A 26044-nucleotide genomic window follows, 5' to 3' on the forward strand; every position below is an offset into this window, starting at 1 on the left:
GGTAATTCCGATTTCAATCCGTGTGTACATTAATTAAAACACACACGCTCGTATCAATTCCCAGGAGCAGATTCTACTGTCACTTTATAAATTACTTCGTCTTTCAACGCGTACATTTTTAACGTATTTTTAACGCACGTATTTAAACTTTTGCAGTACTCATCCTCTTCGTGTCGCTCTCACCTCTTTTCTATAATTAAAGGTTTTAACGTGAATTATCGTACTTCCGTGAAGTACTATCGTTATTACGCTTTTCAAACAAGTACTTGGGTAATGTAAAACGATTTTTAACGAGGTATTATAGGTCATTTTGGACGAGAGAGTATAAAAATTGTAACTAAAGAACGTTCAAGATAGAAAAACGTACTAAAACCTTGAATAATACTGCTCTTTAAAATCAATCACGTACCTCGAGTTCAAATAAAATATGAAATAATTCTTATTTATCCTGAATAGTGTCTTAAAAAAAAAAAAAATGAAAAATCGGAAATACCCGTAACAAAACAGAACCACCAAGCAATAAAGTTAAATTGAACAACCAAAAGAAGCAAATTAATGGAACGACCGAAAAGAGGGCAGAGCTTTTCAAAGCCGGAGGCGAGAAAGAGGGTGCGATGCCGAGATACAAGCATGGTACAGGATTTTTCAGACTATCGGGCGCGCACACCGTGCGGTTAGAGCCTGCTATGCGGCACTATCGAGCATAAATTCGCTGATACGACGAGGCAGGGATTTTTCTCGTGGCGCGACGGAGAGGTTGGAGCTAGTTCAAAAGATTTAAGATAAAGCGCGTGGTGTAGGTGCGAGGCTCGATGCCGTTGCAGTTGCAGCTGCCGTTGCCGCAGAATCGCCGCAGGAGACGACGTGACCGGCGATTCGAGCCACCACCGAACCAGGCATCACGTTCGACCAGCGTCGAATTTTCTACGCTTCAGCCTGCTTACTAGACGTTTGTGGCACTCAAAGAAACACGCTGGGGAAATAGGAATATTTCTTCGCTTTTCAATTCCTCCTACGTTTTTACGACTCTGTCGAGAGGAATAGTAAAAAGAGTCGAGTGAAAGGAATTAGTAATCAATGGACTGCGCATTTTTATTCGTTTATGGGAAATGTAAAGACATAAAAATGCACAGGGGGCTCGTAATGTGTAAAAAGAAAAAAGTATATATATATATATAAAGTTCAAAATATAGCACTTTTTACAATCTTACCATACAATGACGTTTAATATTAAACAACTATATGTAACTTCAATACGATTTCTTTAGTTAAAAGCTTCGTACCCACGACTGAATCTAATTTCGCCATTTTTACTTTCAAAGTAACCGACGGTCAAAAACTTTCGATAACATTAAACGATGTCTTACTCATCGTCCGTGGCAAATTATTAAATCCTCTAACCTAAACGGTCATTTAACGTTCAAGTTTTCCAATAGCCATGTAATTTACGATCTCGAAACGCTTTTATCGACGATAAGATCATCGTGTCCGATCAGATTCTTCGTCGCATCACCGCACCGCCACGAAATCGCAGCACAAGGTGCAATAAAACACCGGAAATTGCTCTTTACCGATGCGTCCCCTCTTTGTCCACAGAAAAACTCATTTGCCGTCGACTCGGTTTCACGTACATTAGTGGAGGGACATTTGCACGCCACCAACAGCCGATTTAATCAGAGAGTAAGATCAACGAAAGCATCGTCGTTTTCTTTGGGTTCCACGAGCGTGTTTCCGAGGGTAAAAAAAATGCTACGCCACAATCTCGCGGGATGAAACGTCTCTTTTGTGCGCGATGTCCCGTCCGTTTATTCACGAAGCACGAAATAGAGGAGGGTGGAACGTTAGAAAAACTGTCCTAGATACGAGACACAGGTCGTGTATGAACATGGACGGACGTTCACGGTATTGAACAAAGGAGGAAGTCGGATTTTTTGTCCCGAAGGAAACGTTTTTTAGAACGGTACAATGTCACAGCCGCGGAAATTACATCGAGACGGAACGATCGATATCTATTGAGAATTTTGGGTACAAAAAAGATAGCTCACCTTCCAGATTTGCCATGGAGAACCTATAGCTATCGATTCTCGGCGTGTTGATGTCCGAGTTGAAAGGCCTGAGGGTCGCTGAGCTCACATTGTCCAGACCCTGCAACAGAAATTTATTCTAACGTTAGTTATTTATTTATTTTAGCCTTGTTATTTATAGGCACTGTTGAATAAAGAAGTTTTAAAGATTTTCTGCTTTGAGAAAAAATACTTTGTATTCGATATTTCGTAATATTAACATTAAACAACGGTATACAGGTTGTACAATCGATCGATCAAATCACAATGATATATTACAAGTATAGGTATCGTTGAAACAGTAAAACTACCGCCAACGCCACCAATTCTAATCAAAGAGACATCATCGAAAAATTCCCCACCAAACTTTCCCAAGCGTAATTCATTTCAGAAAAAGAGCGTCGAAAGTTCTTTTCCAGCTATGTCCAAGTCACAGCCGTTGGCTGAACATACAGAAATAAATCATTTACCACCCTAGAAACGGTGTCGATAACGCAAGCACGTCCGACAAAGGAAACAGCACGATGAGTCCTCTGTAACAGAAATAGAGGCGCAAACGCGAGCTGAATCCGTAGTTCCTCGCGGTCTACCGACACTTCTTGCTGCAACACGATCGATCGATAATCCGCTCGAGATCCTTTTACGTCTCTAACTCGGCTGGAAATGCGATTTACGTGAAACCGCGGAGTCGCTCACCCAATTTCCTACGGATGATCTCGCATTGTTCCGCGATCAATTTCGCGAGATCGGTGAACGCGGCGAAATTTCAACGCGCGCTCCAAGGACGTTTCCGTAGGACTGATTCGACGCTTTGGGGCGAAATAGGAATTGTTAGCAGCGAAGTACTGTCGAAGTTGCCGAGAAGGGTGGAAAAGGGAGAACTGGAAGACTTCCAGATATTCGATTGTTTTGCAGACGCGTGCATGCAATGATAACGACGAGACGGTGCTGTGTATCTGTGTATCGTAGCCCGAAGGTGGCGAAACTTGCCTCTTAAAGGGATGTTTGCGCAGGAGAAGTTTGTGCTTCCGTTTCCAGCGGCCGTCGACATCGAGCAACCAGAAATTTACTTTGGAATGCCACTCTATTTGAAAATTGTATGGTGGGTTGCAATTTCTATAATGGAAATAACAATTGGATTGCGAATAATTGATATTCTGCCACTTAGAACGCAGAATATCCCATTGTTCGGTAATAAGGAACATCTTAGCAATTCTGGGCAATTTCCACGCGATCTACAACATCGCGACTGGCAGAAGATTTTGAAAAAGTGGCGTTCTCTGAGGAAGAGGTCCGGCCAGCGCTTCTCTCGCGGTGGCGCACAGCCAGCGGACTTCCGCGTTTTGAACCATTAACCGTAAATAATGCGAGAACCGAGTTGCCCGCTCGGCCGTGTATGTACATGCGGCGTTCTACGGCGGTTAATCAAGCAACAGCTCCACACGGTGAACACACAATGCCTTCGGCTTCGCCACGTACACATACACAACGTGAACACATACACACAAACACAGGAACGTAAAACGTTCCAGCGGATAGGAGAAAACTGGGCTCGCCGTGTGTACCTCGTGTACACGTTTCGCTACGCCTGATAGATCGCCTCTCTTCATCCCTCTCCTCTCTCCACGACCTGGCTCTCTCTAGCTGTGTGACCGGAGGGCACATAGGATCTCATGGGACGCTGTATCGGCGATTCTTCGATGGCTGAATAGCTGAAGCGACTGGAAACACGGGGTGACTTGTAAACGACAGGGTGAAACTGGCGTGGCATTGCTTAGAATGCTTGATGACACTTTACCAAGTGGATCGTGATTGGCGAAAGAGATCTTTCAAATCTGCTTGCAAATCAAATTACACCTTTCATCCTACGTGTCATTGGCGAATTACGAGCTTTCCGTTTCGTACGCTTTTATATCGTTCTTTGCGTGAATGTCAGCGAATTATTTTCGACGGCGATTAATCGAAGAACCTATATCGAACACCAAAAAATGTTTATCACGGAGAAAAAACGAGACACACAAACTAACCGTTAAAAGAGAGAACTGTTCATTTTCGAGTTCAGCGAGGTGCATCAAACCCAATAAATCGCTAGGGCTTACGTTCTCGAGAATATAGAGGGACGCGTGTTACAGCGATGGCTTCTCCCGTCGAGCTGGTAAACGCAATGTGGGTGTAAACGTGGTGAACGACCCGGTAACCACCATTCGGCCACCAGGCACAACAATTAGATTCGACCGGATAAGTCGACTCTTCCTGTAACGCGAAACTCGTGGACGGTTACGTTGGTCGTATCTCGTGCGGAGCATTGTCACGGATATTTAGCCGTGTTATTGACGTTCACGGGGTCAGATACCACGCTGCGATAGCGGAGAACGAATTTCTCCCAGGATTCCTACGTCGATTTCCTCGCTGAGAAGTTAATCGATCAGCGAGCGATGAGGCGAGCGCGCGTGGGAGTGAAACAACGGGAGAGCAAGGAAATCGCTCGATTGGGATCTTATCCGCCGGTTAACGTCCTCGAAACAGTCAAGGAATCAAGTTTCTGAACTATCCCAACCAGAATGATACCGTACGTTTCAAACGATAACGTTTGTGGCGATACATGTTCGTCTAATTTATGCTGGTTTTGAAGTATCGTGTTCCTTTCTGGATTATCGGTTTATTTGTAGACGAGATGGTTTAGTATCTTGCTTCGACAGAAATGAAACAACGTGTACAACTCTTGACAGGTTAAAAAACATCGACGATCCATTTCAATCCCTACTTTTTTTTTTCAGGCAAAAGAAATGTCGGGCATCTTGATCTTAACACCACCAGGTTTACGAGGTGAAAGCCTATAAACGACAAGCGAAGGACGCAGGAACCGTCCTCTAGAGGCCACGAAATATCCCCTCGAGACGTTCTCCGCCGATGATGAAATAATTTGTACGCGGCACGGGGTGCGCGCGACCTTACATTTTTCATGGCCAGGGGGTTTCTTTCGGGCGACGGAACGCGAGTTGAAAAGAGCAGAAAGCTCGCACTCGGCCGAGTGTCGGTTTACCCGCGCAAAGTACGAGTTTACTCTCGACTCGAGTCGACTACGCTTTCTTGGCCTTTTACAACACTACCCTCTCGAGGACTCGTGCTTTTTCCCGACGAAAAAGCCAAAGGAGAGAAAGGCCGCTTGCCGTCAATTTATTCTCACTGAGAACCTTTCTTCGCCCGAGCTTTATCGCTCGGCGATAAAAACTCAACAGCCGAGGATCGAACTTTCCTCGATTCAACCGACGAACGATATCACGCGGGTTGTTTCTCTCGACTCGGGCGAGAAACTTTTCACTCTGAAACGGTCTCTCAAAGAAACAGCTGTAACATCGTGCAAACAACGCGAGCAAACGACTGGAAAGAACGGTTAAAAAAGTTTCGAGAACACGCTTCCGACGATGGTTCGCGCAACTTGCATCGGATCGTGCAGATTCCATTTCTTTTTTTATTGCGTCGTGATTGCTGTTTCAAACTCGCGTTGGCGCCGAATCCATAATTTTTCTCGTCGCGAGCAAATGTTTTTGCTTTCAATTAGCCTGACCAGTGATCGCGAATATTTATGAAGTTACGAGAAATTTTTACGTTCGAAGATGTAAGACGGAAAAAACAATCTACACCCTAATACCTCTCATCACAAGCCTAATTAACGAAAAATAAAGATACCACTCTGTCAGTCGCTTTTAATTGCCATCTGCCTCGGCGAGCATTAACGCAAAGGCGAATGTCCATAGCCATTCGATTCGCTGGAATGATTAATCGACATGGACGCAGTCAGTGGAAGCTATCGCGGATATTGCAGATACCGCATTCATCACGACCGTAGAATATTTCGGTGCATCGACTGTCGAGCTTAAGTAAGAAACATGTTCCACTAGGACAGCCGTAAAATTGTCCGGAAATAAGCCTGTCACCCGTGTGCGAGAGCGAAACAACCCTCGAGGAAATGCAGGTGTCGTTTGTATGCGCCTGACGTGCCAACTTAATATTAAACATCTTCTACCACCCTTATTGACGCTTAAGACCAGAGAAGAAATGGGGTATCTACCCTTTGGAGGAATCTTTTATCCTTACTTTGGCTGACAACATAAGAAAGCTCGTAGGAGGTCGAAGTCGTATCTGGAAGATCGAAGAATTCTAAATTATCGTATTCGCCCGGCTTAAGGTCGGATTAAGGGGTTGAAATAAGGAGGTATAGGAGTCACGTTACGGAGAAAGTCCGGCGTACGACGTTAGAATTCGTTGCCACGAAGGGGAAAAAATACCATGAGTGTATTTAATCCTCTTCTTGGCTCAGGACACAGAGACACTGGGTTGCGCGAGAAAAATACGTGATTTGTCCCCGTCTGGAAGAATCCCCGAAGAAACCTCTCCCTTTTTGGCTGTCTCTGCTGGAACAGCATCTCGTGCCAATACGATGTTCCCCGACATTTTCTTGAACCCCGAAATTTACCGCAACGATATAAAGGTCGTTGTATCCAATTTCGTAGCGTTATTCCCGTTTGGGATATTTATGAGAATATTAAGGTACTAGTGGCATTTGAGAGGGTAATGATATGAAAATCTGACGATAAAACATTCGAATTGGTCTAACGAAGCTTTAGCGATATTGAAATTTGAGAAGAGCAAACCGTAGAGGTTTCATTCCTGTACCTATAAACTGAACGTTTCAAAGCAACTCTAAGTTATATATTTCGTAAATAAGCGCTTTTAACACGAAATCCAACGAGAGAGTTAATCGATCCATTGGATACAAAGTTGCACGCTTTAGGAATCCGCGTCTTCTGTCGGTGTTTCGTTGATTCAGGCCAACTTTCCGCGAGATGGTCGCGCATTACACGTAACCTGGTGTTTTAAATGCGGAAACCGGTTCGGAAAGCATAATCCTACGCGTTCACAGAGAGTATAGAGGAAATCGCTGGCGAGTTACAATTTCTAGGAACCCGTTCCACCTGAGAGAACCCGCTTAACCATAGTCTCCTAATACATGCATAATTTCATCTTCAAACTTTCTACGACTCCCTCTTTGCTCGTTTCCTCTCTTATTTCTCGCGTGTTATCCTACGGTTCTTTATCCCATGCCATGGGACCGTTTTCGACCAAGCCATATGAAACCATAAGAAGCGCCAACTCAGCGATCTACCCAATCAAATGTAAATTTCTCTGCTTCTTTCTTGCATACTACTCACGTCCTCCTGTGCCTTGTGGCTTTTCCATCGGAAAAACCTATCCATTTGGCAGCCTGGAAAGCTTCTGCTTCCTGATAGCCTCGTTTCTGCTCGCAAACTCTCGTCTACAGCATCTTCTTGAAGAATATCGTGTCTTCTTTCTTTCGTAATTTTTGTTTTCGATTATTTGTATGGACGAATAAACCGATAATTATTCGCGGCATAATTCACGTGACTATGAAAAACATTCATCACAAACTGGAAGAACGGATGGAATCTCGTAAATGAAGTTAGAAGAAGCCAGTTCGTAGATTGAGAACGAATTGTTTACTTCGGAGGAAGTTGGTTTTATACGTCTAGACTTTACTGCGTTCCACCACGATCCTCGATCGACACTAAGAATCGGAGACTACGCTACAAGGGAGAGGATAACACGGTGTCGTGGCCAATAACAGTCCTTGAACCTGGCCGAGCGATCGTTTAACGATAGTCATCGCGGGGAACGGTCGGCCGTCATGGGCCTCCGTTTCACAACAACGTCCAAGCTCCTCTCTCGTGACCAGGCTAATGAAACCATCGGTCACTCAGATTTCCTCCCGCGCCGAACGTATAGAGTACGCGATTTCCGGCGATGGGACAGCCCGTAGAGGAATCGATCACATCCTGCGATTGACTCGACTTCGTTTACAATCCCCGAACAAGTCTTCGAAGAAATCTTTCTAACGTTAACGATATATCTAAAATCTGTAAGACACTGAACCTGTCCCAATATTTATAACCATCGACCAGCGAGATCTACTCGATTAGCTTCCATAGTTCGATTCACAAAAATCTATATTTACGTCTCGACGTCGATACTTTTTCACTGAGAAACAAGAACATGTCAAGCAACGATAACGTGTAAATCATTGATGCGACACGCAAGAGATCGCAGAAATTTTCATCGTCACAGAGTTTCAAGGAGTGTGAAGGACATCCTGTGAAAAAATCGGAAAGATTTGAAACGATCGGTCGGATTACGATCGAGATTCGAGGTGGACGGTTCGAAGTGGACACGGACGACCGGCGTGATCGCGTACTGGCGTGGTATTGCAGGCACTGGATGCTGATCCGCGAGGGATTCAACGTGGAGCCGGTCGGTTCTTCGTCCCTCGCCCTCTCGATTCCCTCCACGACGTGAACGAACGAGAGCAGAAACTTCCTATCTCTCTCTCGTTCTCTTTCTCCTTCCCCTTTGCTTCCCTCTGCGTCCAACACGCGCATGTGCGGCTATCGATTCCGCCTGTTCCCGCAGGAACACAGGACTACGGCGATACTTTTTCCTGCGCAATACTGAGAGGAAATTGTCCTGCGAACACCCCCTGCCGGAGATACGATAAAGACACGCGCGGCCAAATGGGTTGCACTCGCAAAGGGCAAATTTCAACTGAGCAGATTCCATTCTACCTAATGTGTTTCTTGGAACATTTCCTCCGTACAAAGAGTACAGGGCAATGACAGTATTCCTATTCTTTACGGGAAAACAGGTTTAAGATCCACCACGTTGTCAATCGATTTCATCTTACCAACATCTTCTTTTTATATATATTCTTGTAATATTGTTTGTTTCTAATAACACTACAATATAACATCAAGATATTAAAAAGTTATTTGTCTGACTAATTACAAATAATTGTATGATTACAGGATTAGTTTTATATAATTATATTCGTAGACAATATGTCGATTAGCATTAACAATAGAATTTCTAATGCTAATTTCGTATAATAAACCGTGGAAACTTTAATTAAGGTTAGAGAATAGCTTGTATACATAATAGTTTCGGTTATGAATTTATGGCTTTGATCTGATAGTACTTTAGTTTACCAAAGTATCATTTATAATTCAGTTTGGGGGGTGAAACTTCTGCAATTTATTGTTACGGTGAAAATGAATATAATCGCAGGATTGTTAGTATGTTTTCAGTTCGCCACGAGCACGGCCTGCGCCTGCTGATGAAACGAGCTTAATTAAAAGGATTTAACGAACGCCGCCCCGGCTTTGGGCGAATTTAATTAAAGACGGAACCGCATCGATGCACCGATGCATCCTACCTCCCGTAATCTCTCGTACGATTTTCACAATTTTCTCTCCGCAAAGTCATGATATAAATCTTACGACGTGATCGCTACGTTAAAATAACAACGAGCTTACGAAAATTCCACGTGATCCATCCATTAGAATTTCTTTACCATTCTATTTTCTTATGTACACGATTTTAATGTTTTACGTGTATAATAATTTACTCATATAATTAACAATAATACGATGTCACATAATTATTACATAATTTACAATTTGTAATACGATCGTATCTTATATTTTACGAAATACCAATCATTAAAAACCAGACGTTTCATGCGTTGCAACACAGCTCGTTTCATTCGACTGTACGTACACGCGTAAGAACGAAACATCCTTCAGAAATTTCAGAATTGCCCACTATACGAATCTCATCGGTTTTTCTTTTCTTCAGAACTTTCTTTTTATATTTTCTGGTCCGACGCGTTGACTTGTTCGCGTCACCCCAACTGCACTCGATGCAACGCCGCCATAACAACTCACGGGAGTCGAATTACCCCCCACGGACTAGAAAACAGGCAGGGGGAGAATCAGAGAGAGACAAGGTTCGCTGGACCAGCAGATGCATTCGCTCAGGTGTTGTATTCGAGCTCGGTCGTGCAGTCACGCACCTACACGAACCTGCGTAATCATGGAGGTGGATACGACGCAACCCTCCGTCGACGATTGCCCGTGTCCAGCCCCCGTTTCGCGATGGAAAATTCCGCTTGCCCCGAAAACACTTGGCACAACGAACCATCGCGACATTCACGATGGCACCTTTTAATATCGACGTTTGTTTGTCTGCGACTCGCGCCCATTTGAAGGTAACTTTCATCGAGCAATTGCTATTCTGTTATAATTTCTCTGGCCGTTTTCCTCTTTACGATGGGCTCTTTTGCGATTTTTGAAAGAAATTCACAAGTAGGCGAGGGATATTTATTTTTTAAGCGATCTTTGATGCTGGTGAATTCTCACGAGGACTCATTTTACAATCTCTGATATCATTCGTGCTCGTTTAATGGAGGATCGACTATATGGAAGGGTTACGTAAGAATAAAATTTTGTCTGAAGAATGTTTAATTCCTGAATGGAAAACTGATAGATCGTTTTATAATTTTCTACTTTTTCGTGGTTATATAAATAGCCACTTAACTTTGACATTTAATTTTCCCGGAAATAATAGAAAATTTATATGAAATCGAGCATTGCTGGAAATATTTGCGGAAGCGATATTTAACTGACAATATAATATCTATTTAATTTCGAGTAAATAAACAAATACGGTATATCTGGGAAAATAATATTCAGCAGACAAAGTAACAATGAATTGCTCCAAAAATCATAAGGATTCGTAAACAGGAATTCAATGAACTGGAAATATCGAATCTGGCAAACAAAAATCTTGAGACGAAACGGCAGATCGGATACAAATGTATAAATTCAATCGGTTAAATGAACTTTGCGTTCGAACATATTGTGCCTTTTACACGGACGGAGCTGAGAAAAAGCAAGCGAATTCGAGCGAATAAAGCTGGGAGTCATGTAGTAAGATAAAGCGTCTTCTCGAAACTGACAATTGACCAAGAAAAATAGAGAAAGCTTGTGAACCGTCTATCAGAGCGAAAGTTCGATTCAAAGCGCTTTACAGCTTTGCAAGTCTCTGGGGGAACATCGTTCGATATTTATTTTGTTCCGAAGGAGATACAAAAATAAATTCGCTACGTGACTGTCTCTACAACGGCTATATTTCTCGCAAAGGTTAGATACAACGAAATAAGAAAGGAAAGCATAAGAAATTGCATTATTGACGACGTTCGAAAGGAACGAAGTTAACGTGACATGTGCAAAATTGTTTCTGATACGGTTCGTGTCAGGGAATTTATTTGATAAATTGCACTGGAGTCTCTGAGGATCGACGATATAAGCATTTTCTATTAAATATTGCAACTGTCATATAATCGCGATACCGTTAATGTTATATATTATAACAAATTATCGCAGAATTTTCTCCTTTTTTTTATCGATTTTATCGATCTTATTGACTAAGGCTACTTACTTGAAAAATTGAAGATAATCGTAAAAGTATCAATAGATACTCTTTTATCTTTAGATGTCCTTCGTAATTTTCAAGAAAGCAGAGAAAACGCGCTTGTTTTTCGCTTGTCTTCGCTAATATTCCGTAGCCTTGACCCGTAGCCACGTTTGCAGAAAATCTAAGGGCATGGCAAATGAATCGATTGTTGGAACACGCTCAAACATACTCGGGGACCACGCACTATGCTCCAACTTGGCTCTAACAAGCGTCTCTTTGGCTTCCATTATCGTCGCAACGCAGAAACACGATCTAAAGGTGCCTATTACCATGTGTACACTTGCCTCGCGCTGTATAATCTCGCCACCGCACCGGCTGCGGCTCAACCCCAATTAGAGTTTTGGTAATGGAGAGACAGTCGGCCGTAGCCATGAAAATGTACGGGCGAACGTCGATCAGTCGTTTCTCGAAACAAACAAAGCAGAAGATTGGCTTGATTGTATCGTTTCGGATGGTGATTTTCATTTTCTGTTCTGGTCACGGAAATTTTGATTTCAAATGAATTCCAAACATTTTATTGCATTTTTCTTTTCATCGTACAAATTACTCCATGCTATTCTAATCCGTTTGAAACTTTTCTTTATCGCCCGTTTCATATTTCACGTACACGATTTTCTTTTACAAGCTTGGTCATCTAAAAATTCAAGTTCATAGTTCGATCGCGTGAAATTCGAATTCCGTGCTGTTCGATCGTTTATTTCGAAGCGTCTGCGTATGCAGCTAAGGCTGCGTTCCAAAAGGTCCAGCAGAACTCTGAGAAACGCAAAGCGAGATACGGAGGCAAATATAATTATAGACTCGTTGCCGAGGCAGCAGAAATCGCCCGAGGAACCGTTCTCTTGGTTTTCTAACGAGAAACATAAGTTTAATTCTGACTTGAAAATAAGTACACGAGGACACGTTTGATGTTCTCGCGCGTTTCATAGCGGTTTTGCATCCTAAGGTTCAGCCGTTTGCACAAAAGGTATATCGTTGCAGCTACGTTATATCTGTGTTGAATAAACAAACGATAAAAAGCAAGGAACAAAGAGGAAGTAGAAAACAAGAAGCAGGAAACGGTTTAATTCAATACGGTTTTATATCTTGCTGAGAGTTCCATATTCATTCACAGTGTACTCCTATGCGTTCTGGACGTTTTAACGAATTAACGAATTAAAAAATCTATTATTAATAATCGATACAATGAAATTTTGCTTGCAAAAAGATCAACCGCCAAAGAGTTAAAGCAAAAATTGAAAATACTTTGTAAAAAGAAAATAGTATCGTTGATCATTTAATAAGAAAGGACTAACACACTTTCACGCTAGCATTGCTATTCATCGAACGAACATGACAAAGTCACCAAGGTGGAACGTTCAATTTTTCATTCCATAGACTTATCCAGCATCTACCGTCAATCACGGAAAAGTCGTCGGCGTTCCAACGAAAAATTTCCATCGAAATTTTTCTATGCGAACATCCATCTCGAAAATGCAGGGTTTTAAACGTCACGTACGTGTTACCTGTCAATTCGACGACGACGAAGAAAAATATTCGGTATCCACGAGGAATAAACATGCGTCGTTGGCTAAGCCGTCGCGTGCTTGCATATCCGGTGCACGAAAATGCATTCGAGAGTGCAGCTCTCGAGCCACAATGCACGCAGCACTAGAGACTTGCGTATGTCCGCGCGATGTCATCGCTCCTTTTTGTCGTCGATGACGAGATATCGACTCGACTCTCCTCTGTCTCTTTGCTTTCGGAGAATGAAAGCCCCGCCAGAAATTAATTGGACGTGAAACGACGGAAGGCTGAATGATGTTTACGAGAATGACGGAGAAAGGTTGGAATATTCTTTCCTTTACATTTTATCCGCGGGAAAATGTGAGAAAATAAATGTTTGCTACGATATAATGATTCTGTTTGATAAATGACTAAATAGTTCTGTTGAATGACAATTACGTGCTATATAATTGTTTATAATTTTAGCAGCATTATAGCGCAATTATGGTAGAATGTTAAAAACGCTTTTAATCTTAGAAAGGCTTCAAAATATTTAATTACCGAGATATAGCAATTGTATAATATTTTGAGAAGTATTTTGCCTTTATATTCATCCATGAACGATGAATGAACGAAGATATTCAGCTGATTGACTTGCAAATAACAGCCTAATAACACATCACACATGATCTGGACTTTGCATCTTCAAAATATAACTCTCCAATTGCTCGTTTTAAATTTAAAATTCGCCGATAGTATCTTCACGACTCGTTCTCTGTTTCTTCAACGTTTCCCACAGTGTCTGCGTAAGCTTGTTTCCAGAAATTTTGCACGCAGATGCGAGCGGATGGCCAACCGTACAGTGCCTAAGTCTAGATTCTAAGCACGATAGGGCAGAAGTATCACGCGACATTCACGAGACCGTTCAGCCAGGAAGCGACGTTCCTTTAAAGTTCGCCGCTTATCACCGCGTATCGTGCGATTCTTCGAGGGAACGAGGAACATCCTGCCGAGTAAAATGGTAAATTAGACCCGGTGCCTAGTCCCTAAAACCACCGCCCTAATGTCGGCCGATTTGTCTCCCTATTCAGAGGGCACCCGCAGAAATTTTAACGGCATCTAAATTAAAACGATTTGCCGTCGCGATATACGTTCGCTCGAACGTTGCTTGATCGAGACGAGTGACATTAATTAAATTTCGGGATGAAGATGGATAATTTGTTTGCTACTGCGCTTTCGTCTGACCTTGCAAAAAGTTCGTAACTATAACAACGAATTGTTTTTTTTTTTTTTTTTTTTTTTTTTTTTTAAAGAAAAGTTAACAAGAAGTATACAGGAAGACATCTAGCTAAAATGTTATATAGCACAAGAGCTTAAATGCTCCGAAGGATTGATTTCTTTAAAACTCACACATTTTCTCACCACGCTGACACAGAGTTAAGAGCGACCAGTTCAGTGGCCAAAGAGGAAGTTGAAAAAGTCAGTCTCAAATTGAACCAGACAACGAAATAGACCGTCTGTCGGCCGATTGTTCACAGAGAATCGTCCCGTCAGTCGACTGACGAATTAGATTGGATCTCCCATCTAGTCGCTAAAACTGCTACCCTAATATCCACCCTGGAATCGACCTCCCTTATTCACGAGGGTACTGATGATTAATTGTCGCCACCCTTCGACAGCGACGTATCAAGGCGAACGAGAAACTCGTGATCTCGTGCAACCGGCTTAAAAGTATCGTGAATGGAGGAACGATGTTGCATATTTGCAAAGTCACGCGTGCGTGCAAGTGGCGGATAAGAAAATTTCGCAAAGATTCGACTATATATTTACAGTTTGCTTAGTCGAAAGCGTTCATCGTTTTTTCCCGATAAATTATCAGTCTTCTTTGCATAGAACTATCTGTGTTTTCTTACGGAAACAACGACACGTTTGTTTTCGATTTTATGGCATCGGACTGCTTTCGATAAAACGCAAGCTGCTCTTTCAGGGTTCTACGTAAGCTATCGTTCGTTTACGGATGTCCATTCATGATGTACACTTTGATAAATCGATGTTTGAGAAGCGGTAGGTAGGTTCGGAAACACGCGACGCGTCAATTGTTGATTCATATGGGCGGGGAATGTATGAATTTCTTAAACGCTGAAACTATAAATTTTTATCACGGATGATCCTCACAGAAACGATATCGGTCAACTCTACTTTTTCTTCATTTCTCAACCCCATTACGCAAATATACGATTGACGTTTCGCTTGGATGCGAGTTGACCTTTTTAACCGGCATGCGAGTCTTGGCCGTAAAAAAGATGGAAGTAAACGCGAATCTCGTAAAAGCCTAATTGATCTTCACGAACGAAGAGAGAATCGCCGAAATTTCGTTCACCGAAGCATAAAATCGTTTCAACGAACCAATTAAATCGCGAAAGGCATGCGCGCGTGTATATAATCGATTACGTACACCCCCGCGTTTCGCGTTTGCCGCGAGTAGTTCAAAGGGAATGAACTAAAAGGCAATCCTGCCTTTGCCATTTCCTTCTTTTTCGCGTCTCGATTTCGTCTTCTTGTTTTTTCAACGTTGATTTTTTTTTTTTTTTACGTCTTGGCAGACTCGCTCGTCCGTCCATTAGCATTATTAAGGGTGGTTCGACCATCCACGAGGCGTATTTTATGGTAAAGTATCTAGCTAAAAAGCTAAAAGTATCGAAGTCGCGACTTCGTCACTTATCGAAATTAAATCTGATACCAGGTCGCGATCTACGGGTAGTAGATTTATCGCAGAGCCTATACGCCTATCGATACGAGTCGCGATAAATAGCGTGGCTGGTAGAGGAAGTTTCACTGGTGAGAATCGAAAGTTATCGAAGAACATCGCAACAATACCGACGAAGCTTTTACCTCTTCGTATCTCTTTACCTCCTTCCAGCTCGTATTCTTTTCCTACTTCGCGTCTTATCAATAAGATACCGTTTTATGATATTTCTCGAGTAGCTGCCGTTATCGAATAGCCCTGAAAAGAGAAAATAATACTCGAAGCACAGAGGCTGAGCTCGATGGCGCGAAATAAATTTCTCTTTCCTACGACGAGATTTACTGCAACCAGTTTCAAGCTTCGAGTGAAAAGTTTCTAGAGAACGAACGTGCAGATTGACAAGTTTATAAAATGGGATCTAATAAGAGCTACACGTAAGTTGAAACGAACGAAAGTTTTCGAGCGGATAGCGTTATCCTTTACAATTATTAATTCAAAAATATTAACAATTAAAAATTTGGATTCACAGATTTAGATCCACGTATAATTATACATTTTTATGTATATACGACACAATTTCTCACTCACGCTTGTTAGAGTATTCTCTCTGTTCCTATGAATTTCGCACGTTGCTAAACTTTATCCAGTCAAATTTCGCACCTCTGATCCTTATTAATCCGACAATATTATCTCCAAGTTTCACAATTGGCTGCTCCGCAGAGCACAACGACGAGGCAGCATCCAACAGAGCGCGAGGAGCGCATTTCTCCGCTCCATGCTGGCGTAAAGCACATCATATCGGTGAACACGGGGCTTACGCAACAACCGGTCGCTTGTATAACAACAATGAGCACGCGTGCACGCGCTTTTCTCGGTTAGAAATAACCGTTCTAAAAACCGCGGTCCCCGACCACGCTTGGAAACGCAACGCAATAGCGCTCGATCCATTGTCTCGACAATTTCTCCTAGCAGGATTCAATTAACGAACAACAACGCAGGCCGCGATACGCGAGATTGACGTGGTTCTCTCGCCGAGTGCTATAACGATCGCGCCACGGGCCTTTGTCGTTTCGCCAATCGAACGTGTCGATCGAACGCGCGAAACGATGAAAAAATTGACTAACGACGACAAGAGTAAAGGAGGGCGTGAAGGTTCCTGGCATTCTGTGTCTAACAGAATGTTATAAAAGACCGGTTTGAACATTTTTCTGGCGATAGTCCGTAGTACAGAAAACGAATAAATCAAGACAGATTGTAAAATCAGTTGCGTTGAAACGAGAAAAGGAAGAAAAAGGTGGAAAGGTGTAGGGGATGAGAAGACCTCGTTCATCGTATTTTTTCATAGTCGATGACAAATTTTGACGTAGCGACGAGCAAACAGGATGCTGCTTATCTGCATCGTCTCGATAAACGCGATGCACATACAAGCTGCGTCGTACGCGCTTTTTTCGAAACGAGCGATCGTACGATGCGAAGATAACCGATGATGTTTCCCTGCTACTTCCTTTTATTGCTGATTCAACCGATAGGTGACAACTATAACGCTTTGTGCTTAACATTTTATCTGTTACATATTTTTATCACGAACGATGACTCGTTATAAACCGGGGAATTTTCAGAAGATTAGGGAGAAGATTGATCGTTTTCTTCGAATTCTGGTGTCTTTTATGCTATGGAACCATATTGCTATCAACCTTCAATTGCTACGTATATTTAAAACTTATGTAGTTTCTGTAGCAATTGTATTTATTTGCATGTTTTAATAATGTTTTTATGTAAAATTAAAAAAAAAAAAAATTAAACGCCTCTTGGAAGAAAAGCATTAACCTCTCGAGCAGAAACGGGGAAAAGATTCCTTCGGACCTCGCTCATAGACCCAGGTGTTCTTAATTGCGGACTACCTCTTACGCGTCACAGATTTCCTATAAAATCGATGTTTTTCTTACGATAATTATAAATGGTAAGTAACATGCTGCTCGTACTGCTTACATTGCTTAAAGAGATATATTTACATTTAAAAGTCGATTTTAAGAAATAATATAATATACTAAGAAAAAATGTACATCAAAGAATAATTATATCATCATCAAGAATAATTATACTTCGTGATATTACACGTTATCATAATTAATATATAATATATAATGATTTAATTTCAATGGCAGCATGTATCCATCCAAAACAACACACGCCTACAGGGACCGTTTTTCCGCAACGACAAGGGAAGAACGTAATCGCAGTTGCTTGGTTAGATATTCAACAAAAGCTCCATTATCGTGGTAATTAGGTTCGTTAATTATTTTATAAAGTTCGCAAAACCGGTTAACGTTGCCACGGGTCGCAATTACTCCCCCGTTTGTTGGTATCGTTCAAAGCGAAACACGTGTTCTACGTCAACGTGCATAGGTATATTTTCATACGTTAAAACCCGTTAGCTTAATTAACTTCCTACAACGTCGTATATCTTAGAACCTAACATATTCCTCCTATGTGTCATTTAATGTTCTTTCCAGACTATTTTTTCTTTTAGAGCAAACCATACACGCTTGAACCTGTATCGTCGTTCTTCCCTCTCATAAGAAAACAAAATTCTACTTGGAACAACTTGATACACACAGACTATTCATTATATCTCTGGCAGTAACCACGAGGAGCTGCATCCGCAATTTCCAACGACTACCTACTAAAAAGCGAGACGAAGCAAGAAAAACATTCCACGCTCTTTTTTCTCCAATTTTTCTCGTTCATCTTCTCGTTCATCATCTCGTTCCAGTTGGCACAGTATCGTTGGAAAGTGACGAGAAAATCAACGGACCAGCCGTATCTTTTCCGATACGTCACTGCAACGAGATACGGTGGCCGAACAACGGTGAAAATAGCAACGGGGGACGATTATGCTCAGAGCTTTGGACGTTTCGGTTTTTCCGGGTTACCGTACAAAACTCGCTCGCCACGGCTATGTTCGATAGACTTTTAATCGACCACGCCCCAGTCTCATTGTGCGACCCAGTAATTGGAAACCGTGCTGTTTGTTCGCGTTATTGCCAACAGCGGGTAGAGAACGTTGAGGATTTCGAGTCGAATCGATCGCTCCTCTCGATGTGCTTATACCGTACCTGACTGCAAAGTCATCGATTCGTGGTATCGGTTTGAAGAACAAGATCGAGCACTTCGAATCAAATCGATACTAATGTTTGAATGTTTCGAATCAACGACACGTATTTTCAATTAACGGTTGCAATTACCAATAGTTGAGATTATTAAGTTGATACGGTAAAAAAGTTCGAGTACTAGTTATCGATAGATGAATAATTTTTGTATTACAATTACATCGTTTCGTCTACGTTCTTATTCCACTGTATTGGCCCATAAGCATTTATGATTCTCTACGTTTAATTAATTGCGAATAATTCCTTTTTCGATAAAAGAAAATAGTGGAAAATATCGTTAGAACGTGATTAAAGCAGTTATCACGACAAAACGATCACTCAGTTACTTCTTCTTATTTCAAACACACTTCGCACAGTGCTTAATTACAGACATCAGAAACCACGCAATTAATCTCTCGTTACGTGAGTAGCGAGATTAATTGCGATGATTCTATATAATTAAACTTTCGTGCGATCGATGTAAGCATTATTAGCGCAGTGCTGGGATTATTATAGAGAACGCTCACGGTCGCTCATTTTACCAAGCAATTTACCATTCTGTTGAAAATGAAAATAAAATGACTGTAACGAAAATTGATTTTTTAGTATCAGAAACAAAATTAAAAAGTAATTACCAATCGTCACTTTGTGCGTCACTCGCGTGCCTTTATGATGTAATAGAATCCCGTTAAATTATTTTACGTCGATTCAATGGACGAAAACGATGTAGTATAACGACAGTTACAAAGCATCGACAGTTACTGGCAAAATGAAAACGTTAATTGCGAAACGAGCGTGGCTACGTGCGTGCGGCAAATGGTTCGCCGCAATTTCTTGCCAACAGCCACGGCAATTGGACGATATTGGTTTGCCACGGAGCAAAATTGGATCGTTTCAAGGAAGTGGACACTTCAGCAACGCGCATGGACGCTCCAATTCGCCGGTAATTGACCGACGAGAGGCAAATCGTCTTCCCCAGCTCGCGTACACTCTGCGTGGCTTCCGTGTCAAAAGACTCGCATACAACGGGTCTTGGCAAACCAATAGAAATCTCGGGATTTATCGAGATTCACGATGCCATTGCGAACGTTCAACTTCAACAACAAATCGATTCTTCGCACATTATGTAGCAAATTACGAAACATTCGATACTTTTATTTTCCGTTAGATTCTCTGCTAGTGGAATTCATTATCCAATCAGCCGAAACGCCGTTTCAAATTTTTACAGTCTGTTTGAAGAACCTTTAAATTTTCCAATCGAACGTGCATCGTTTTCAGAGCGTCCGTGCGAATCACCGCAAACGGACGTGTTCTGGTTGACTTAAAAAAATCACAGAGCATCAGAGAGAGGCACAAGCCGAAAGTTAAACAAAGGACCGTGGACACAGGCACGCGATTCAACAAATTCTAATCCCGTGGAAAGCGCACCATAGAACTTCCTGTCCTCTCGCTAAGCGAACTCATCGACCGGCTTTCGGTCAACGTTTCGGACGCATTCAATCGCATTTCCATTCGTTTCCACTACGCCAAACGAAACTGCGTATAAATTTCTACGTATCTATGTTGTTCCAACTTTCGAAAAAGCAGTTGCAATTTTTATTTTATTTCTTTTCGACTATTTCAGTGACGAACAATAGTCCGCGAAGCGTTGGTGTCTTTTATTCAGAATTTTCGTAAAAATATGCAAAAGATGTCGCGCGTCGCACGTTAAAGTATAATTTGTTTGAATAGAACAGAATATAGAAATCCAAGTGACAAATATTCAATGAAAGTAAAGAGAAGAAAATTGTTCAACATTTTTAACGAAGGTACTTGGCAAAATGTTTCAAGGTAGAAGACGAGGTACAACATCGTCGGGCGTTTCCTTTTCGTCGCAACTGCAGCTGCAACGTACATACTTCCGCTCGTTAAGCACGTCCCGTGGCATTTCCACGCATCCCAATCGTACATCGTGGCCCGCCAGTTTAAATATAGACGGAGCCTTCCTCCTCCATCCTTACTTCGAGTTTTGTCGATTAGAATTTCCCTTAATGGTTTCGACAGCGAAGAATGAAAGATCAGAGGCACGGCGACGGAAGAATAAAAGGGATTCTTCAAGAGATGCGTTGAATTTTCGAGATCACTGACTTTCTACTAAGATTAGGTTAAAAATAGTGAAAAGGGAGGATAAGAATAGAGAAAAATCTAAAATAAAACACACGAGTTCAATGGTTTAAGATTAAAATAATACGGTTCCGAACTCTGAGAATTAAATTGGGAAGCTTTAATTTTAGAGAAATTTCGAATTTTAATTCGGTGATATCAGTTTTTCAAAGTTCAAAGTTCAAAGTATAAATTTAAAGATCACACATTCTATCGTAAATTCTGAGAACTCTCGAACTTTTTATACACAGGCTCCGCGATTTTCGTTTCATTTTCATCAAAAATATACTATCAGCCGCTACTAAAATACATAGAGGATAAAAATATAATATCCGAGGCTAAGGCTTTAGATTTAAGAGCAGATAAACTTGATTCCCGATGTCGAATAAAGATCCGGGAGGATTAAAGCTATACAACGTCGAGTCATTCGTGACTCGTGCAAATCGATCGCTTTTATACCGAGCGAATAAATCGAAATGAACGAAATCCATCGATACACCGAATCCTCCCTTTTATGGTGAACATCAAACAAAATGTGGATACAAAAATTATCGACAGACCGGTCCTGAACTAGAACCCACGTGTACATCACGTGGTCGTTTCCCACGCTTAAGTACGCGTCAGACTGTCAGCAGATAAATATCGATGGGTCTACCCAAACATGAAACAATTATGGAATAATCAAACTTTCACAGGACCTTTGGTTCCCAGTATCCTTGCAAACTTGTAAGCATCCGTCTTTCTCGTTTCGGCCGAACTGAAATTTACTCCGAGAGATTGGATCGTCGTCGTCTCGATCAACCACGCGAGACAAAATATCATTTCGATGGTCGATTATTAATAGATCGAACGATTCGGTGGAGAACTTCTCGAGGTTCAAGTATCATCGTCTATTTTGGTCGGCTGCATGTCTTTGCACGCCCACCAGGCCCTGACCGCCAAAGAAAATCGTCGTCTGCATGGTCGATGCCTCTGGACGTGGCAGGATTTTCGCGAAATTCGCGAAAAGAGAAAATCAAAAGGAAAAACCGCAACGTTTCCAATAATAGTCGAACGCGGTTAACACCGGCCACTATTTATAGGTAGCAGTCGGTGCCCTCGGACCTGCCTGCATTCTTCAAAGACGACGACGACCGTCTCGACACCGCGTCACCTTTCCAACGCAAGGTATTCTCGGCCGAGAATGATTCAAGTATAACGGAATTCGCCATTCTGGGGCCAGACAGGCTGATACTGGTTCATTGTCAGACAATTTGATTAGATATACTATTTCTGAGATCCGAAATTTTATGCATTTGATGCGTTGTAGTATGCTGTTATATCGAGCGAATAAATATTCTTATCGTATTAGGACAGGGTTAGGTTTCAAGAGTTCAACTTGTACCGAACAAAGCTATCTAATAAGATACACGAAGAATCAAATTCATTGCTTCTTCGTAACGTCTGTCAATGGGTTCAAAAAGTTGTTAAAATTCAAGTCGATGAATTGCTAGCAGTGGTGGCCGCCAAGGACACGGCCGCGAAAAGGGAACCTCTTCAAAGAACGTTTGTTTCTTCTCGTCCCGGAGACGCGCGGTCAAATAAATCGACGAACCTTTGGCGATCCTCGTCCCGAGTTCCTCTGCCCAGGGAGTTTCCACGAACTATTTCCGGTAAGCACGCGAAAAAGGCTGTCGTCAGCGAGGTGGAAGCTACCACGAAGAAACTTTCAAATCTACACGTGGCACGAAATCCTATTTGCGGCGATCCAGAAGGCAGGAAATCCCGTTCTCTGCGGCTCAAAGGACGCGAAAGTGTGACGGAGTTGGACAAAAAGATGGAGTTCCAGATCGGGCAATTTCAATCGGCGGTTGACCGTGGGTTGATCTGGAATAAAACAACGAGAGACCCAGGTTGAAAGCCCAGGGAGCAAGATGGCAGAAAAGCCGATACACTCTGACAAAGCGAGACGAACAAAAGGTGGCCATGGAGCGGGACTGTATTGGTCAAAGGATCACGAACTTTGCAAGGATCGCGAGAAGGATTTGTCTGGTGATTCGAGAACAAACTGCTGGAACAAAGAATATTCAACGAGGCAACGAAGAAGACCTTTTTCCTTTGGACGGAAATCGTTCGGTGTCTGATAATACTCTTCGACTGGCTTCTATAAAAGGAATCTTTATCGAAGTCTTCGGTCTTTTGCATGCTTTCATGGCCGAGGGAGGGACGCGTGGAAGAAGAAGTTTATAGCAGAGATTATATTTTTAAGGATACGAGTGGATAAATTATTTGTGTCAATTTTATCTTCTTCTAAAGAGGATTTGGGTTTTTCTAAAGACGAGAGGAATTTTTTTACTCCAATGAATCTAAGTAAATCATGAACCTTGTCGATTCATTGTTAAGAAGTGGCATAAACAATCGTAAATTTCGAGGAAAATTAAAAAAGAAATATCTAATGCTTTCAACATCATCGTCTGATTGGTGAAACTCCTAAATTACTCGAATAAATAACATTCCAGAAATTGTTATAATTTTTCATCTAAATGTCTCGATTAATAAACTTAAACAACCCGAGAAATGAAATTTTATATGATGTATTTAGGTAAACGAACTGAACCGTATGAAATTACAGAAACTCACGCTAATTTCTGCCGAACCTAAGTTTCTGAAACCTGAACATCGAGGACAACATGTGAGAAACATAGTGTAAATAGGACACGGGATATTCTCCAGCCACCGATGCATTTGGGCACAAGACAGTTTTTATTGGGGTTTCAAGGGCGAAACCCCCTATATTTCATGTGGCCAAGAAGGATCGTGGCATAAACGTTCCACCCATGGTGTCGAGTCGTTGGCAATCGAAAAAGCAGTTCTTGCCTTCGGAATGACGTTTCCATACGTAAATATAGGTGGACCTGTTCACACTAACAGGCGTGAACATAGAGAAATAACTAAACCAGACGAAAATGAACCGTTTGAAAGACGAAGGTTCTGCCGTTATGTTAGCATAAACTACAGTGGCCTTTTCCTCATATTCTCGACCAATTTTTACACGTGTTCCTTGTCCATAAATACTAACTAAATGACGTAACGATACAATTCAGCCAATTTTATAATTGCAATGATCAAATTATAATCAATAATTCGACAAATTAGCTAAACAAATAAACTAACGAAGAGAACAATTAAATTCGTGCATTCGTCGAATTTGTCAGATAAGTCTGACCATTTAAAAATTAATTTTTTAGTGGTCGTAAAAGGTTAAACACCTTAAGCAGAAAAACCAGTCACATCAAACTTAAGAATCTACCGAAACATTCGAATCGCTTTACTCGGCCCAGTCAGACGTGTAATATCAGAGCGCCGTGATATTTAACCACCGGCTCATGACATTTTTACACGCGACTCCGTGCAACAAAGGTGAAACCACGTTTCATACTCGTTTCGAGCGAGCGAGGATAACGGCACACAAAACTGAAACATCTGTACGAGACGAAGCGTGTCCAAGCTTTCGAAGCAAGGTGTCCATGTTCACGCGTTTCACACCAAAAAGCGATAGTGACGCTGGATATCGATCGGTTATTATTGCCATTCGTGTCGATTGCTCGTGCAAGCATCGATCGATAAGTATCGGTTGACGTTCGTTATCGCGTCACACGTCGACCTTGCGGCGAATCAGATACGAGAAAAGGGCAAACAGGTTTCGTAAACGCGTGGCGGAACGCCGTTTCTCTACGGTCGATGGAAAAATTGAGAGAAAGTGGTCGTTGCTTGGTGTGGTAAAGATGTTAAAATAATCGCACGAGAAGCGACGCGCTCTTAATCGAAGCGATTCGATTGCAACGCGTGCGATTATTAGCATCCACCGGCTTGGCAACTTTCTCTACGTGGCTCTCGGTGCGATCGCGACCGAAATTCTCATTCTGATCGCGCGACAATGAACGCGCCCGCCGAAGGAAACGACGACTCGCCGTCTCGCCGAGCGGAAATGACTTGAGACAGAGTCCCGTCGTGCTCTTTTGTTTACAAAAATTACGTCGCCATTATCGTATCTCGCGACGTTCATCGTCGCGCAATTATTTCTCGAGCTGCTTCACCGACGATCCATCGTGTCGCTCTTGAATTATTGGTCCGGTTGTTTTACATCTTGCATTTAACGTCGCCAATAATTTTGCTCGTCTACAAAAAATTAATAATCTACTCTTGGTACACTGCAACATATGAATTAACGGTTGCTAATATCCTCGCGAATATAATTAACGATGTAATTAACGATATAATTAACGGGGAATAAAAACTGCACTCCTGCATATTTATATAAACGCAACACAATTATTAATAATCGTATGGATAATACGATTGATTTACGAGCTTCCGTAGAAGCGCACTAATAATATTATTGCTCGTCGTTCATTTTGGTAGCGGGTGGCGGCGGTTCTTACGGATCCCATAAAACCCGATATATCCTCTCGCGAGTCATTTCTCATTCCACGTGGAGACAAGCGACGCTCCTTTTTCTCGTCTCGCTTTCGAGGACTCGCGTAGACGTGGCTGGAAGCTTATTTAAACGCCTACTGCCGCCCGATATTTTTATATACCGAGGCGTGGCACCGTTCTCTTCTTTGCGCCCTCTTACGCGTCCTCTCCGTGCCTTCCTCCCTTTTTCTCCCTGTCTCTGTTACACCTTTACTATACTTCTAAAACTTTCTTGTACGAGTGAAAAGGAGGGAAACGAGGAAAAGAGAACGACCGCGGTAACCATTTGTTATAACTTATTGTACTGATACGCGTTCCTCTGTTTGCGTTGGACTACGCCCACGCAACCACCGTGCTTCCCTTCCTTTTCCCTTTCACCGTTACTTCTCGCTCTTCTCTAGTCGTTCTCGCTTTCTCTGCTTCGTCTTTTTCTTCCTCGTTACATATTGTGTTCCAATACGGACAACCACTCCGGTCGTGTCAATATTTTTCGTGCCCGCGAGGGATGATATTTCGGTTTTTGATGCGATGGGCGTACAATAGCCCTTTAATTGCGTGCTTTCACTGTGCCAAGGGGAGAAATAAAATAATGTACGTGAATTAGTTAGGGCGTTCGTTAG

General features: G+C 42.1%; 1 protein-coding gene across 4 annotated transcripts in view; it reads right to left on the reverse strand.

Moving 5' to 3' along the window:
* LOC126921064 (amyloid beta A4 precursor protein-binding family B member 1-interacting protein) overlaps positions 1-26044 on the reverse strand; it is a 145051-nt gene that overhangs the window by 25892 nt on the left and 93115 nt on the right. For 3 of the 4 annotated variants that reach the window (XM_050732266.1, XM_050732264.1, XM_050732265.1), the window contains one exon: positions 2046-2145. In XM_050732266.1, coding sequence (XP_050588223.1) covers positions 2046-2145 — 100 coding nt within the window. Of the gene's footprint in view, positions 1-2045; positions 2146-7276; positions 8437-26044 lie in introns of those variants that run through there. The other variant, XM_050732267.1, reaches the window with a different exon arrangement.

Source organism: Bombus affinis, chromosome 10 (assembly GCF_024516045.1).
Source record: "Bombus affinis isolate iyBomAffi1 chromosome 10, iyBomAffi1.2, whole genome shotgun sequence".
Lineage (NCBI taxonomy): Eukaryota > Metazoa > Arthropoda > Insecta > Hymenoptera > Apidae > Bombus > Bombus affinis.